This window comes from Egretta garzetta, unplaced genomic scaffold (genome assembly GCF_000687185.1).
Source record: "Egretta garzetta isolate BGI_Z169 unplaced genomic scaffold, ASM68718v1 scaffold413, whole genome shotgun sequence".
NCBI lineage: Eukaryota > Metazoa > Chordata > Aves > Pelecaniformes > Ardeidae > Egretta > Egretta garzetta.
Genome location: NW_009259054.1, coordinates 930,711 through 947,051, shown reverse-complemented (window position 1 = coordinate 947,051; position 16,341 = coordinate 930,711). Strand labels below are relative to the sequence as shown.

The 16,341-nt window shown below is 37.6% G+C and overlaps 1 protein-coding gene across 2 annotated transcripts in view; it reads right to left on the bottom strand.

Moving 5' to 3' along the window:
- DNAH5 (dynein axonemal heavy chain 5) overlaps positions 1-16,341 on the bottom strand; it is a 134,761-nt gene that overhangs the window by 15,024 nt on the left and 103,396 nt on the right. For both annotated transcript variants that reach the window (XM_035890683.1, XM_009635133.1), the window contains 9 exons: positions 15,334-15,471; positions 14,903-15,038; positions 12,128-12,444; positions 10,682-10,837; positions 10,061-10,243; positions 4,584-4,827; positions 3,303-3,417; positions 2,659-2,849; positions 357-478 (listed from right to left, as the gene is read on the bottom strand). In XM_035890683.1, the coding sequence (XP_035746576.1) occupies positions 357-478; positions 2,659-2,849; positions 3,303-3,417; positions 4,584-4,827; positions 10,061-10,243; positions 10,682-10,837; positions 12,128-12,444; positions 14,903-15,038; positions 15,334-15,471 (1,602 nt within the window). The remainder of the gene's footprint in view (positions 1-356; positions 479-2,658; positions 2,850-3,302; positions 3,418-4,583; positions 4,828-10,060; positions 10,244-10,681; positions 10,838-12,127; positions 12,445-14,902; positions 15,039-15,333; positions 15,472-16,341) is intronic.

Sequence of the window (16,341 nt, the reverse complement as noted above, 5' to 3'; positions counted from 1 at the left end):
AAACATTGCAACGAACATCATAAAACATAGCATAAGAAAGCATAACAGGGATGCAAGAAAGACTAACAAGTGGTAGAAGCTGCATTAGGTGAATTGGGTAATAGCAAGTTGTATCCCAATCTGAAAGTATTACAATTATATAGGATGTGAAATGTTCTCCTTTATTCTTGTTTTCCTCCATTTTCTGAAGTCTTTTTATTAATACAAGTTGCCAAGCAGTCGGGGCCACGATTGTGGCTGTCTGCCGTCAGTTTCATTCTGTTCTATAAATTAAAACAGTTTCCCACCACATGCCTTGATCACTACCAGACTATCCCTGTCAAACAAGAGATTCCTTTTAAAGAGCTCTTACTTACTTGATCAAGAATATCTGAAAATTGTCTAAGCTTACTGAGCTCCACCAAGTTCAGCCAAGTCATATCCAGAATCCATTTAGCGGGCTTAGGAGGACAAGCTTTAAGATCTAGGGAAGCACCGCCTGCAAGAAATTGGGAATTAGTTATAATTAGAACTGTTAGAGACATCCAAAAGACAAAAAAAAAAAAAAAAACACACACCACATTTTTTGAAAATGTAAACTAGATACTGCAAGACTGTTTCACATGACTAAGTTTTCCCAGTCTGGAGAAAGAATACTTAATAACTAAGTATGGTCATAAAGAAATTTCTGAGTTAGGTTACATGAAAAATTTATTTTCAAATCTTATTTTTCATCCTACTTTAAAACATTTCTTTTTTATCTGTAACATTTTTTTAAATACTTTGATGATATGTACATTTGTCTTCCTTGGAATTCAGCTGAAACTAGAAGAGAGTAATCACAAAATAAAAAGAAAGCACAAGCTACAAGAATCCAGATTTTTTTAACCATGAGATTACAGGGGTTTTCAACCTTGTAAAGTCACACCATCTATGGTGAAACAGAGTTTGTAGTTTGGTTAGTTTATTTTAATTTTTTTTATGATGTACCTTAATCTTTGTTAAGCAGTTTCTCTTTTGAGGATTTACTATTTCTTTGTGTAATGTGCCTGGAAACAAATGCTTGTTCAGTGTGGTGGTTTGACCCTGGCTGGATGCCAGGGGCCCACCAAAGCCACTCTATCACTCCTCTCTTTAACTGGACAGAGGAGAGACAAGCAAATCAAAGGGCTCATGGGTCAAGATAAGGACAGGGAGAGATCATTTGTCCGTTACCATCACGGGCAAAACAGACTCAGATTGACATAATTAATTTAATTTATTATCAATCAAAATCAGAGGAGAGGATAAAACCTGCTAAATCTTAAAACACCTTCCCCCCACCCCTCCCTTCTTCCTGGGCTCAACTTCACTCCCAGATTTCTCTACCTACTCCCCCCCAGCAGCGCAGGGGGACAGGAATGGGGGTTGGGGTCAGTTCATCACATGTTGTCTCTGCCGCTGCTTCTTCCTAGGGAGAGGACTCTTCCCCTGCTCATGCGTGGGGTCCCTCTCACGGCAGACAGTCCTCCATGAACTTCTCCAGTGTGAGTCCTTCCCACGGGCTACAGTTCTTCATGAATTGTTCCAGCATGGGTCCATAATTTCCACAAGGTGCAGTCCCCGCAATGGCTTGCCAGGACCCTGATCTGGCGCAGGCTTCCTTCCTTCAGGTATCCACCCGCTCCAGCGTGGGGTCCTCCCCGGGCTGCAGGTAGATATCTGCTCCACCGTGGACCTCCATAGACTGCAGGGGGACAGCCTGCCTCACCATGGTCTTCACCACAGGCTGCAGGGGAATCTCTGCTCCGGCACCTGGAGCACCTCCTCCCCCTCCTTCTTCACTGACCTTGGTGTCTGCAGGGCTGTTTTCTCTCAAATCCTCTCAGTTCTTGTCTCTCTCTGGCTACTGAGCCACAGCCGGGTTTTTTTTCCTTCTTAAATATGTTATCACAGAGGTGCTTCCACTGTCACTGATTGGCTTGGCCTTGGCCAGCGGCAGACACAGGGAAAACTTCTAGCAGCTTCTCACAGAAGCCACCCCTGTAGGCCCCCCACTAGCAAAACCTTGCCACACAAACCCAATACATTTGGAAAAGATATTCTGAAGATTGCACATAGAAAACTTAACAGCTATAATCCATAAATACATGTTTCCTGGAAAATTAAGTATCTTGGAAAGGTAACGCAAAGTGATTGCAAGCTTTCAAGTGAAGATACACAGTGCTTGCATGCCGTTAAGACTAAAGCCATGAACTTGTCACGTTCAGCTAAGAGTCTGAACTTCTTTTAAGCTGTTAGCATCACTTTCTGTTTCTATTTACTTACTTATCCTCCTGCAGCTACCAAATAAACTAAAAGATGTTTTGTATAACAATAATTTTTCTAAGTTAGACACATACCTGGTGGTTTTTGAGCAGTAGACATAAACATCAACTGAAAGGATACCTAACAATTTTCTTTTTAAACTCTCATGATTCTCAAAGCTATATTTATCAATACTTAGTGTGATGCTGGAAATTAGAGCTACCACACAATGTTGTCTGTCACCAGAACAGAATGATAAGCATGTATTCTTTCAATTGATTGGCTTCTCATGTGTGAAAGGAAGCAGCAGGTTGGCTAGGAGATATAACTACAGCTCACAAATTTTCTACAATAATATATGTATTCTACTTAAAATTGTTCTGTAGTTCCAACCTTTAATAAGTGTCAGAAATTCCTCATGCTTCACTCTGTTTCTTTGTATATCAATCTTCAATGTAAGTAATAATGTGAAAAGAAATTTGTGCTCCTCATAGAGTCCTCGAGCAGCATATTTGAACACTTCATATGTCATATGTTCAATGATATTAGTAATCCTCTTGCTAGTTATAGGGCTCTTGGTAGACCTGTTGGAAAAAAGTCTGAAGTTGAATGTCAATTTGCATAGGCATTATTAAAGGGAATACTATGTACAGAGAAAAAGGCATAGTTCAGAACTTCCAAAACATGAAAAAACAATAGATCACAAACACAGAATATCAGACAGCAAACTAGCAGCAACTTTCAGACTGAAGAAGCAACAAAAAAAAATTCCTTTGTAATCAAGCCTTTCTGCATAGCTGAAAATCAACACAGTAAAATGGTTTTTAATTACCTAATTTTTAAGGACTGCAAGTACATTTGAAGGTTCTTTGCCTTGGTAACTAACAAAGGCTTATGGGTATTTAAACTAACAATTCCTGCCAAGATTGTAATGAGCAACACTCTTCTTTCTGACATTATTTTATGCAATCTTTACTGACTACAACCACCACCAGGACTGGGTCAATACAAACAATGCTTATCATTAGCTAAATTACCTGGCTAGGGATCGGTCAAAAAGCCCCAAAAACTGCCGAAGCGAAGTCTGATACATCACATTGACCATGCTCATCTCAGTAATAAGGAAATATAAGATGCTGCCTCGGGTTGCAACTGAAGGACACGAAACAAGACTGTGTTCAAAATAGAAATGCAGAGCAGAAAACTTTAACTCTCTACAACAAGTACAGTGAGTTTAACACTAATGCTCACTGAAGATCCTTCTGTTTCTCCATTCTTTACTGGCCAGAAAAATAATTAAAACTTTAATTAAATCTTTATTTATACATGAGAAAAAAGAAAATATTTTCTGTAATAATGCATACTATATGCATTATAATAATATATATAATAATAATGCATACTATATTAAAGCCCAGTTTGCAAATATGAGTATATTTGGAGAGCATTTGGATGGTATACTGCAATATTCAGATGATCAGTAGAACACATAAAAAGTAAAATGGTTTGAAGTACTGTTTGAGTATCCAAACAAAATTCTCTTTACAGACTTTTACAGGAGTCATGTAGAAGCCAAATGAAACGCATTTATTTCAGTTACCCAGCACTGATTTCACTTACTTTCAGCAGTCATTTAGTTTAAAATACAAAGGTTTTACAAAGTCTGCAATTATTTCTGGTACGCTAACTGTGCCATTTTACACACTTCCTAAAATGCAGATATAATGCTTAATTCCAGAGAGCATTTTATTTCACTTTTTTTCACATTTTCACCTGTCAGTTAAAAGCCAAAAGAAAGATTAAGTGTGTTGACTGTAATAACTTAAGGATTTATGACAGGGTAAACAAAGCATTCATTCAAACAGATACAAAAACCATTTACAATTATACTGGCCCCCTAAAAGAATGTCAACATGTTGAACTCAAACATACAGTTACCTAAATACCCTAATGACTGGTCTCATTGACACTCCATAAAAAGTATCAACATTTTAGCAGCTAAGAAAGAAAAACCAAGCCCTCCCAGGTTTCTTACCCAGTAGACTAGATGGACAGATATATATACAAGAGCAATGGGAAGTCTAGTGAGAGAACAGATCATTCCATTTTATACCTTTCACATGAAGCTTAACATTGACTATTTTCTCCACCATAGCTCAATACAACATTTCTGAGATCCATCTTACTTACAGGAAAACACAGGTCCTGTTCACCCATTATGGTCTTTCTGATCTCATCCTACTATTTCTCTTACTCTAAGTATGGCTGTTTTAACCACACACTCCAGTCATTTGTCTTTCATCACTACCTTCACTCACCAGGTCTGTACTCTTCACGGGCTGAGTTGATCTGTACTTCAGTTTCAGAAGAAGTTTGCAGTTTCTGTGTTACCTCCTCAGAAGTCTTCTTAGTGTTACTTAGCACAGTTATTAGACTCTCATCATCTGCCAGAGAACCCTTAGTGCTTGTGAGTCGGAATAAAAGGTTATCTTCTAGGTCTTTAATCTTCCTTTTGTTCATAGTCACATCTTCAATAAGATCTGTTCTTTCTTTCTCTAATTCCTTTTGGAATACATGGTAAGATTAGGACAACAGAAGAGTAATCAAATATAAAACCAAAACAAAACAAGGTATTATTTTTTAAAGTACTGATCCTACTTAAACAGTGTAGGTCAAGAGTAACTGAACTAATTTGGGGAAAGAATTCCAGTGGTACTTCTGACAGCAGGTCTATTTCCAGGTTTCTGAACCTGCTACGTAAGTATACATTAAAAAATCATTTCAACAAATACTATGGAGGATGCTCGTATCATGCCCTAATAGAAGTTCAGAATAGCAATTGGTTTTCTTCTCTTTCTGTTTCAAAGACAAATATAGACACCTTTCCAGGCATAGGATTTTATTTCACTGCATCTAATGCCATCCTCACTTATGCCCTGTTTTCCAATCACCATATTGAAATCATAGTCCCAGTAATGAGCACCCTCAGTCAACAAATTAAGCATTAAATATTTCAAGAAATAAAAATACCTCACTGAAACAATACAAAATGTTTCAATACACTGAAGTAAAAAGAAAGAAAAAGGGAGAGGAAGAGTTAAGAGTCTTTCGTAAGATAAGGATATTTCATAGAATCATTAAAGTTGGAAAAGACCTCCAAGATCATCAAGTCCAACTGTGATATGAATATTATGAACCAACAACAAGTGAGCCAGTTGGTAGAAATATTAGCTATGTCTACACAAGTACTCCGTCACTGTTTACAAAGATCTGGTGAACAGTGTTACAATGTCTCTCCAAAGTTGGAAGCTGCGTCTTCACTCCACCGTTTCCAAGTCCACTTCAGCGCTGCAGACAGGCTGCTACTATTCCAAAGAAACAAGTACAACACTAATACATGATCTCTCTCTTCTAGCATGAGAGGCATTATGAACCTGAGAGCTTAGCACAGCTTAAGAAAAGGTTTTACTCCCTCATTTGAGTAGCCTTCATTTATACAGATTTGCAACACTGTTACAACTTTTGAAATTGTATTCTTGTTTTCCCTCATTCTAAACTTGTGGTCTTCTCACTCCCACATTCTGCTAACATTCCTAAGTATTTCAAGCATTTAGTTCTTGTAAAGAAAGTCTTTTTATCTTAAAAAGGAAATTTAAAAAAAATCATCTTCATCTCGTTATCAGATTTAGGTTCTTCTCACTGTACAAAAGGTATACTGAAACATCATCATCATCAGGTAGAAAAGATTTATTGGGACCGTTGTCATGGAATAATGTAAATGTCACAACTATAGAAGATGTGCATGTGGATTCAAAAGATTCTGACAAAAACTGATGAAAAAAGACAAGAAAACTACAGTTAACTCCATTTTAATCAACTGATGCCTAATGGAACTAAAGAAAAGCAGGTAGCAATTATGAAGCAAGACAAGCATTATGCAAGTCTGATGAAGCAGAAACAATTTTTAAAGGTATAGCATTAAAAGAATCTTAGCATCCAATTAAATATAATAGTTATCTTGCTGAGAAATCATTCTGAGCTGAATTAAATTTCATGTTTTGCTGAGTTCAATTTAAAAGGTTAAACATATTTTAGGGTGCAATGCATTTAAAAAACAGAAAGCTAAGTTCTCCTCACAAGAAGAGCCTGAGAAACAAGTTAAAAACAGAATGACCAGACTAAAACAAGTAAAGTAACCTTAGATTAAAACCTTAGTGAAAAATCCATCTATTAAGCTTTTAAAATACTTTTTGCAGATCAGGAAGAGTACACAGTTGAAAGTTTTCTATATGTTCTCAAAAATCTCCAGTCGCAACATCAAGGATGCAAAAAACTTAGGCATGTTACCATATCCATTAATTCGAAGAACTTGCACCAAAGAGACAATTTCAAATCCAGCTTTATGGAATTGCTTTCACAAGCTGACATCATTTTACAGACTTTACCAAAGAATCTTGTTAATATTCATAAAATACTGTATTTGGTCTGGCTGAGACGGAGGTAATTTTCCCCTTAGCAGCCCTCATTGTGCTGTGCTTTCTATCGGTAGCTAGAAAGGTGTTGATAACACACTGGTGTTTTGGCTACTGCTGAGCAGTACTCGCACAGCATCAAGGCTGTGTCTCCAACATTCCACCCCCCACCCAGTAGGCTGGAGTGGACAAGATCTTGGGAGGGGACACAGCTGGGACAGCTGACCCAAACTGACTGAAGGGATATTCCGTACCATACGACGTCAGCTCTGCAATAAAAGCTAAGAGAAAGAAAGAGGAAGGGGGGGCATTCGTTATTATGATGTTTGTTTTCCAGAGCAACTGCCACGCATATTGAAGACTTGTTCCCTGGGAAGTAGCTGGACATCGCCTGCTGATGGGAAGTAGAGAATAAAAATTTTCTTTTCCTTTTGCTTCCGAAGTAGAGAATAAAAGCTTTTTCTCTTGCTTCCACATGCAGACTTTACTTTTGCTTTTATTAAACCGCCCTTATCTTGACCCATGAGGTGCGTTTTTTTTTTCCATCTCATTTTCTCCCACCCTCCCTGGCCCTGCTGAAGAGGCAAGTGATAGAGCAGCTTGGTGGCACCTGGTGTCCAGCCAGTGTCAACCCACCACAAGTATAAAAGCTGCTACATAGCTTATTTCATTCTGTCACAAAATGATTCATAAGTGCAAGAATTTGCATCAACTGTTCCTAACAAAACTTGAGCCCTTTTCGACCACAAATCTTGAAATATGAATGTGAAAATTCAAAAAGCCATAAATAGTTCTCGTATACTATAACTGCACTACTAATCTGACACATCTATTTCTACAATGCTAAATAAGCAAGTTTTTTGTCAAATTACATAACAGCCAATGTATCAAACCAATCATATCATTAAAATACCATAAGTTACACAACATTCAGACATATATCAAGGCTCTCAAATCCAATTATGCCATGAAATAGGGTAGAATTTATACAGATATACCAGCTACCCCTTTGACCTTCTTATGCTTAGCTCTCATCTTACAAATTGGTTTAACATTCTGGTGGAAAAGAAGTCAGCACCAGTACTCTTATCAGTAATCAATAAATTCTTTGAGATGTATGCTGCACAGATTCTACCCATGGGCATACCAGACAAGACAGGAATGAAAGTCAGACTTTGCAGAATCTTTAAATTACGTTCTGTAAACCCCTCTTTTCCTCCCTGCATGGCTAGATCTCATTCATTCTAAGTGCAGAACCATATTAGACACAGTGGAATGTCAAGAAGTATAAAAATGTATATACAAACCTTGAAGAACACGAACTTTGGATAAATAATTTCTTCTCTTTTGGGGGCAGAAGTTTCACACATACATTCTAACATTGGATATAACCAAGCAGTCATACTACTCAAATCACTTGGCAAACTGTCTCACAGTTAAATAATTCCACCACCTCCCTATCCAAAGGCTGCAAGAAGGCAGCAAGAATCCAGACACTTAAGAGGGAAATCCCCAAACCCCCAAAGGTGCATAATTAGATATAATAGGGGGAAAAAAAGGGTTTGGACAGTGGGATATGTCTGAATTGACTCTTCAGGAAACCTTGAACCACAGAATATAAAACCAGAGGCCAAACAAACTAAAAAGTGGTAAATAAATTCTATAAAAGTCCCCCGGCCTGTCAAGTGGTCCCATTGTCATTTATCTGGAAGAACTATTCCCAGATGGTCACAAACAAAGTAGTGGTGAGTACATCACTCTTAGAAGCTGGTCCAGAGAGCACAGCATGTCTACCCATTAGACTTTCCCAGTTAGTGGCAAAGATACCACAGAATAGTACAATAATTTTAGTTTGGAAGGGACCTCCACAAATGAGCTAGTCCAACCCCCTGCTCAAAGCAGGTCTAAATAGGTTAGTTGCTCAGGGCCATGTCCAATTGAGTCTTGAACCCTTCCAAGAATAGAGATTCCACAATATCTTTGGGTAATCTGTTCCTGGTTTTGACCACTCTCAATGTAATTATTTTTTTCTTAATATCTAATCAGAACTTCCAGTGTTCCAAGTTGAGTCCATTACTTCCCAGTCTATTGCTTTGCATCTCTGAGAAAAAAATAAGCTCCTATCTTTTCTGTGTCCTCCAAGCAGGCATAGAGCAACTGTGATGACTGGAGGAATTTGCTGATAAAATGACTGTCATCTTGAGGAATGTACTGTATTACAGGGCCCAGAAGTGAAGTTTGGCATAAGGCTTTGTGAATATACACATCACAGTGTGTTTCAGACAGACAGTGATAATTCCATTACATAGTGGGTTGACAAGCTGTCAGTGGCTGAAGCAAAGCTGATGGTGCAGGGAAGCTGTCTGACAAAATATAAGCCTTCATAGAATGAGAGTATGATTTCTCTCATGACATCCATGAACTGATCAGGAAAGAAACACAACTACTTGACATTAACAAGATGACTGAGGCCATTAAGGATGAATGTCTTACGCTGGGGCGGCGTGGGGGAGGAGGACGGGAGGACCACAACAGGTGCCACAATAAGGGAACAAACATATTCCTCTCTAGTGAAGGTAAACTGGAACTATTGCCAAACTCTTAGTAAATACACAGTTATAGGTGTATAGTGTCTCATTTGATTTCAGCACTGCCTGACCTCGCAGTTACAGGGATTAGGTGTCCAATAGTTCAAAAGATTATTCACCTGATCTAGTTGAAATTGTCCCTCCTCATTGCAGGGGGGTTGGACTAGATAACCTTTAAAGGTCCCTTCCAACCCAAACTGTTCTATGATTCTGTACCAACCAGTCTTCCTCCAGAACTGCTGGGGCCATGTTTATTGTGATTGTTATCCTGAACTTGGTCTTCCTCAACCCATACATCTACAATGTCAAAATAGGTAGGTAGCCCATTTCCCCTCAGACCAAGGAATCAATTAAGTCTGAGTTCTTTGCACCAGGTTATGTTGCCATGAGCTCCACAGTGTGTAGACAGAAGAACATCAGGTTTTATTCCAGGCCTTTTTCCTTTTTACAGGCCATTCTCATGAGGTTATAACTCATTGAGGCAGGAAAAACAAGGCACATATGGTGCAGTTGAAATAAAGACAAATAGAAACTTCTACTTGAATGAGTCAATTTCTTCTGTGCCAGCTTTTAAACCATCATAAATAAGTTATATTAGAATAACCACAATGGAGAGAGTCAGAAAGTTACCCTGCAACATTGGAATGGAGAGTAATAAATTAAAATGAAAGTAAAACCTTCTACAGGTAAATGTAAGACATATAGCCAGGAAAAAGTTACAATTATTTCTTTTACCTGTTTCTCTGTGAGAATGACTCTGCCTAAGAGCTGATTTTCAAGACCTTTCATGGTCACAGTAAAGTCAATGATGGAGGTTCGAGCACTAATTTCAGGAGAGTAACCTGGATTTGGCAGTTTTGTAGTAATGTAAAGTCTGAAGCCATTCATAACATCTACTTCCTTATCACCAACCTTCACCTTAAGAAAAGTATTAAAAAGAAGTCTTGAGTTATCAAGAACCAGTACACACTCCTTCAGATAGTGCATGTAGAAACAACGGTTACATTTTTCTGTTCAATGGCACAAAAATCCAGTTTTAAATTATACATCTAACGCAAAGAATTTGTTGAGAATATCTACAGAACACTTTAATCATTCACAGATTATTTCAATTTTTAAAAATAGTCATAAGCAAAAGGATAAGGAAGTCTATAGGTTAAATATATGAACTATTTGTGATCTTAAATTCAAATTTTTTATCTATTTTCATTAATCAAATTTAAATACGTGTTTAATCTTTTGTAGTCATAAACTTATTAGGAGTTATTTCATTGAGGGCGGGCAGGGGGCGGGGGGAACTGGACGGACACACCACACAACTGTTTCCACTTTTTTGGTAATTTGTTTTATTTTTACCTTGTTGGCTGAACCTGTTTTAATGAAGTTTCTTTCCAAAACATTATCAAGTGCTGGGTCAAGCTCTTCTCCAACATCTTCTATCAAAAGAGGTCTTCCCAAAGAAAGACTGTCTTCTAAGTGACTTCTAAAATACTTGTGATTCAAAGAAGTGATCTAAAAAACACAGACCTATGTATTATGTTATGCCCAGTTGCTAAGCTTTTTGTTTGCTTTATATTTATAAATTACTTCATTTTATTTAAATTACTGGCAAAACCAATTATTCTATGGTTAGACTAGGATTAAGGCAAAGATTGTGACCACAAGGAAAGAAAAGGTAGCATCAGTGTACCATATTCTCAGATCTCACTGAAAGCAAACTTCTATTTTTCAGCTACAAAAGTAGAAGCAAACCAAGACTGAGCATGTAAAGTTTTGATATCCTATGAGCGTAACTAGACCAGAAATTCACAGGAACTTTTTATCACCTTCAATTTTATCTCGGATAACATCCCCAAGTCAAACTGCAGCAAGGTCAATTCCAAGATTAGGGTGATTTTAGTTTATTTCCAACTGAAAATTAGGTGTTTATATTGAACAAGCCATTAAATAATCTTTGCTTTAAAAAGTAGTCCTCAGTACAATTATGATTACTTTTCAACAGGCACACAAAGCACATTCAGTTTAGCTTGTTTATAATTCCATAGTTAAAGTCTAATAATCATTTTTTAACATAACTAGCTAGGCAACCATTAAGGGTTCCACACTGAGATAACCATCAACATGAATTGAAGTGGTTTCCTAGTAATACTCTCAGAGCAACTCTATTATCCACCTTCAAATTTCTCTTTATCTTTTTCAGGGTTATCTTTTTCGAAAGCTGGTTTATTGGTGTAACAATTGTAGCAAGCAAGGACTTTATTTCTTGTATTTTCCCATTTGCCCTGAATTGCTGTATCTTGTTTCAGACTGTGTGTTGTTGTGATACTGTTTTCCCTGTATATTTGCACAATATTTAGCACCTGACATCTGTGCTAAGACAGCACAAATTATCAATAATTTCCAATTAAAAGATGATAAAAATATCATGCTGCACATCTTAATTTTTAAACATTTATATGAACCTGTATTAATCACTTATTTGGGTTTTTTTTTAATAGTATTCTGCAAATATGCTTCAGCCCTTATCAGACATTACCCATCCAGCCTATTTTCCAACAGTTTCTGCTTAATTAAAATTAATTAATTAAACAAATCGAGTCACTGGTACTAATAAGCTTCAACTGTACATCTTCATATCTAGCCAAACCTAATTCTACCAAAATATATCTGAGATGTCCTTTATATCCAGACTAGGCATTTTATATAAAAGGCAATTCCTAAGTATTATTTGAATCACTGAATTGCAAAGTTTTGTGAGCTAAGAGTTTCTAGGGATTATGAAAGCACCAGCATTCCTATTACCTGAAGCTCATTTCTGCCTTCCTTATTTTTAATCCAAATTTTACCCTGTGCCTGTGGATCGATTAATAAAGGATAACGAGATGCTTTAGTGACAATGATTCCATTCTGTATGGATAAGTCATCATTTGGTAACCCTTGCAGGTTCCATTCACTGATAGTTGGAGCATCAGTCAATATTTCTATGAGGTTCAAGTTGTTACCAAAGGGGATTTTCCGGCTTTTCATTTCCTTTTGCCAGTCATTTAATAGCAGATTGCGGAACTCTTTGTTAAAAGGACCAGAATAGGACAGAAAAGCTGTGGCCAAGAGTACATCACCTTAAAGAGAAAAAAAGAAAACAAAACATTACAACTTCGCCAATTCTATTCATGAATGAGCTGCTTCCTTCTCTAGTTGTTACGTGGTTTGGCTGGTAACTGAAGAACATACTTTGACCAATAAAAATACCAAATCAGGCTTTTTCCCAAGGTTCATGGAATCATAGAATTGTTTAGGTTGGAAAAGACCTTCAAGATCATCAGGTCCAGCCATTAACCTAACACTGCCAAGTCCACCATGAAACCATGTCCCTAAGTACTTCATCTACCCGTCTTTCAAATACCTCCAGGAACGGGGACTCGACCACTTCCCTGGACAGCCCGCTCCAATGCTTGACAACCCTTTCAGTGAAAATTTATTTCCTAATATCCAACCTAAATCTTCCCTGGCGCAACTTGAGGCCATTTGCCCTCGTCCTCTCTCTTGTTACTTAGAAAAAGAGATCAACCCCTACCTCACCACAACCTCCTTTCAGGCAGTTGTAGAGAGCGGTAAGGTCTCCCCTCAGCCTCCTCTTCTCCAGGCTAAACAACCCCAGTTCCCTCAGCCGCTCCTCATCAGACTTGAGCCTTCACCAACCTCATTGCCTTCTTTGGACACACTCCAGCACACTCATTACATAGCAAGACAATGTTATATTTCAATAGATGCCACGTTTACTTTATCCTTACAACGCAACTGTAGAAATCAAGAAATGGGCATCTGGCAGCCAGCCAAGGTCAACCCAACACACACACATTACACTATTTCGAACACCAGATCCTGCACAAGCAGGACACGACAGAATAAACTTACTCATAAACTTCCAATTCCATCATTTCTTTGCAAAATCATAAGAACATGCTTAAACAATATTTTTGCTGAGAAAAGAACTGTTATTTAGGAGTACTAATTAAGAACAAATCAATTACAATTATTACTACTACTAATAAAAAAATTGTACAGACATAATTATAGAGGTATTAAGCATGACAAGTTTTAATCTTCTGGTAAGCTTCAAAATTGCCACCCTAAGTTTCATGACACCATAGGGTTTGGGGTTTTTTTGCACCTCTGAAGTAAGAATCCAGGATTCCAAACTGGAGAAGATACTGTACTCTTATACTGAGTACTAATATTTTTTAGACTTTTTCAAGTTATCTATAAAGAACCCATGATGAGTGTGTGGGGAAGGTATTCTGTATTTTTAGTAAGTTAATAACCCACATATATATATTATATCAGCAAATAAAATACAACCTATACAGCAATATCTGCTTTTTACAGCATTTCAAGGCAAAAGTCAGAGAAGAAACTTCAAACCACAGTAAAGGACAAGGTACATTTCATTTACTTGATTAACTAATAAATTAATTCTTTATTACAAAGGACTTAAGTTTCTAAGTATGTATTTATAAAATAAAAATTAATTTCTAAGAAACAAAAGTGTTATGACCATTAGTAACTGCATTTAAAAATACTGATGTCGTGGTTTAACCCGGCTGGCAACTCAGCACCACGCAGCCGCTCGCTCACTCCCCCCCCTCCCTCAGTGGGATGGGGGAGAGAATCGGAAAGAAAATAAAAGGTTAGAGCCGAGGGCTGAGATAAAGACAGTTTAATAAGAGAAAATAATAATAATAGTAATAATGAGAATGATAACAGAATATACAGAATATACAAAACGAATGAGGCACAACGCAATTGCTCACCACCCGCCGACCGATGCCCAGCCCGTCCCAAGCTGCGATCAGTCCCCAAGCCGTGAGCAGTCTCCCCACAACCGACCAACCGACTAACCCCCCCCGAGCATGACGTTATATGGTATGGAATAGCTCTTTGGTCAGTTTGGGTTAGCTGTGCTAGCTGTGCGCTGTGCTGTACTTGTTATGCACCTGGCCGAGCAGGAGAAGCTCAAAAAGTCCTTGAGTAGTCTGAGCACTACTTGGCAACAGCTGAAAACATCAGTGTGTTATCAACATTCTTCTGGTACTAAATCCAAAACACAACACTATGCTAGCTACTATGAAGAAAATTAGCTCTATCCCAGCCGAAACCAGGACATACATATAAATGTCAATGCCTGAATATCAGTCTTCCTCTCCTCCATATGTATTCTCAGTTATAGACATTTTATTGGCACTTGCTAACTTATCACTCTCTTAGGACTGCTGTCTACAGACATCAGTCAAGTTAGAATATCAGTGTCCCAAGTATGCAATCAAGTAAAAGCCCATGCACAGTATACACAGTTACTGTATTATTTCAATTTCTTTTTAAATATGAACTTTAGTCTTATATTGTATTTTTTACCTAGCAGTGCTTTAGCAAGAGAATTAATAACAATTAGCCTCATTTTAGCAACAGGGAAGATAACCTACGAAGGAAAAGTTTGAAATTTCAAATGCTTTCAGTTTCACTACCCATTACAACTCAAGTGACTATCTTCCAAGTTCAAAGGTGTGGACAAAAGCTTACCCACTAGCCTCTTGGTTTGCACAGCAAATTCCTTACTCTGTTCTGTCCATCTCTCTTTTTCACCTGCTAAACCACTTATAAGACTCGAGGCAGTTTGCATTTTATGACGGCAACGCTCAGCATCTTCAAGCAAAGTCTAGAGAAAATCATACATCACGAAATATGGTTTACAGTCATGTATCTGATAGGCCAGAGAAATCTCTACATCTAATTAAACCAGCAGTTGAACAACAGCTCAACAATATATTCTCAAACACTTACATCACCATGCAGAGAAGGAGGATAAGTGGGATGGAAAACATATATCAGGACAAATTATCAACACCTGTCATAAACACAATCAACATCCTTTCCAAGGAATAATAGTAAAATTGAGAGAAGTTTTCCTTAAAGTGAGGGTGGCAATTTGTCTTCTGTAAAGAGCAATTCACCTGTTTTTCTCTCATTGCTTTTTCGTACTCTGCCTGCACAACATCTAATTCTTCTTGCTTGGCACCCAGCTCTTCTTGAGCTTTCTGCAGATCCAGCATAGCAGTGGTTAGGCGATTCTCCTGGATTGCTAAATTAGCCTATGAAGCATAGAAGTATAAAAGTTTATTCATAAATACACCTCAAAGCATTGGTTATAATGTAGCTCAAAGTGTTTTACTATACTACATTTCAAAATCAAACTGCTCAGTAGAGATTTCATCATTCATTAAAACCTTTTATTTGAATTTTACAACAAACTAAATTCTTAGTGCAGGTACCTGCAGTTAAGCAGTTGGTCTAACATCAGTTAGAAAAAATAATTAGAAAAACTTCTGGGAATACCAGCCATTCTCCATCTGACACAAAAGTTAGTCTGATCTGACCTGCATCTGACTGGCATCACCAGAAACCTGTTTGATCTCTCCAACCAATATGCTTCATCTAATGAAAGACACTACCTCTAACTACAAATCTTGCTTCCCTCTCAGTCATTCCTATTATAAATACAAGCTACTTTATGTTAAAATCATGCTTGACCATGTTCTTCCTGACTTTCATTCTTACCTTTCAATAACTGTTTAGGCCTGTTTTTCTCTCAGTAACACTGATGAACAGAGTCTCTGTAGAGTCTTCCTACGAACTGAGATCCCAAACATTAAAAGAACCAGATCTCAAGTTTTTTCCTACTTAATTCTTCACTAAGGTAAAGCAATTGCAATAGTAAATTAAACTACATGAAAGCTGCTTCAACCCCATTCAGAAGGGGCCCAGACGTATAAAACTGCACAATTTCCTTCACAATTATGATAACTTACAAGTGGTAGTACATTCAAAATATATTTTACTGTAGCGTTACTATTTTCTAGATAATAAATTCCTATGGAGGCATAGACCTGTTGGAATAAGGCAGCTGATGTTTCCAGCAGATGAAATCCTCAAGTGCACGCAGCTGAGGAAGAGAAGGAGCA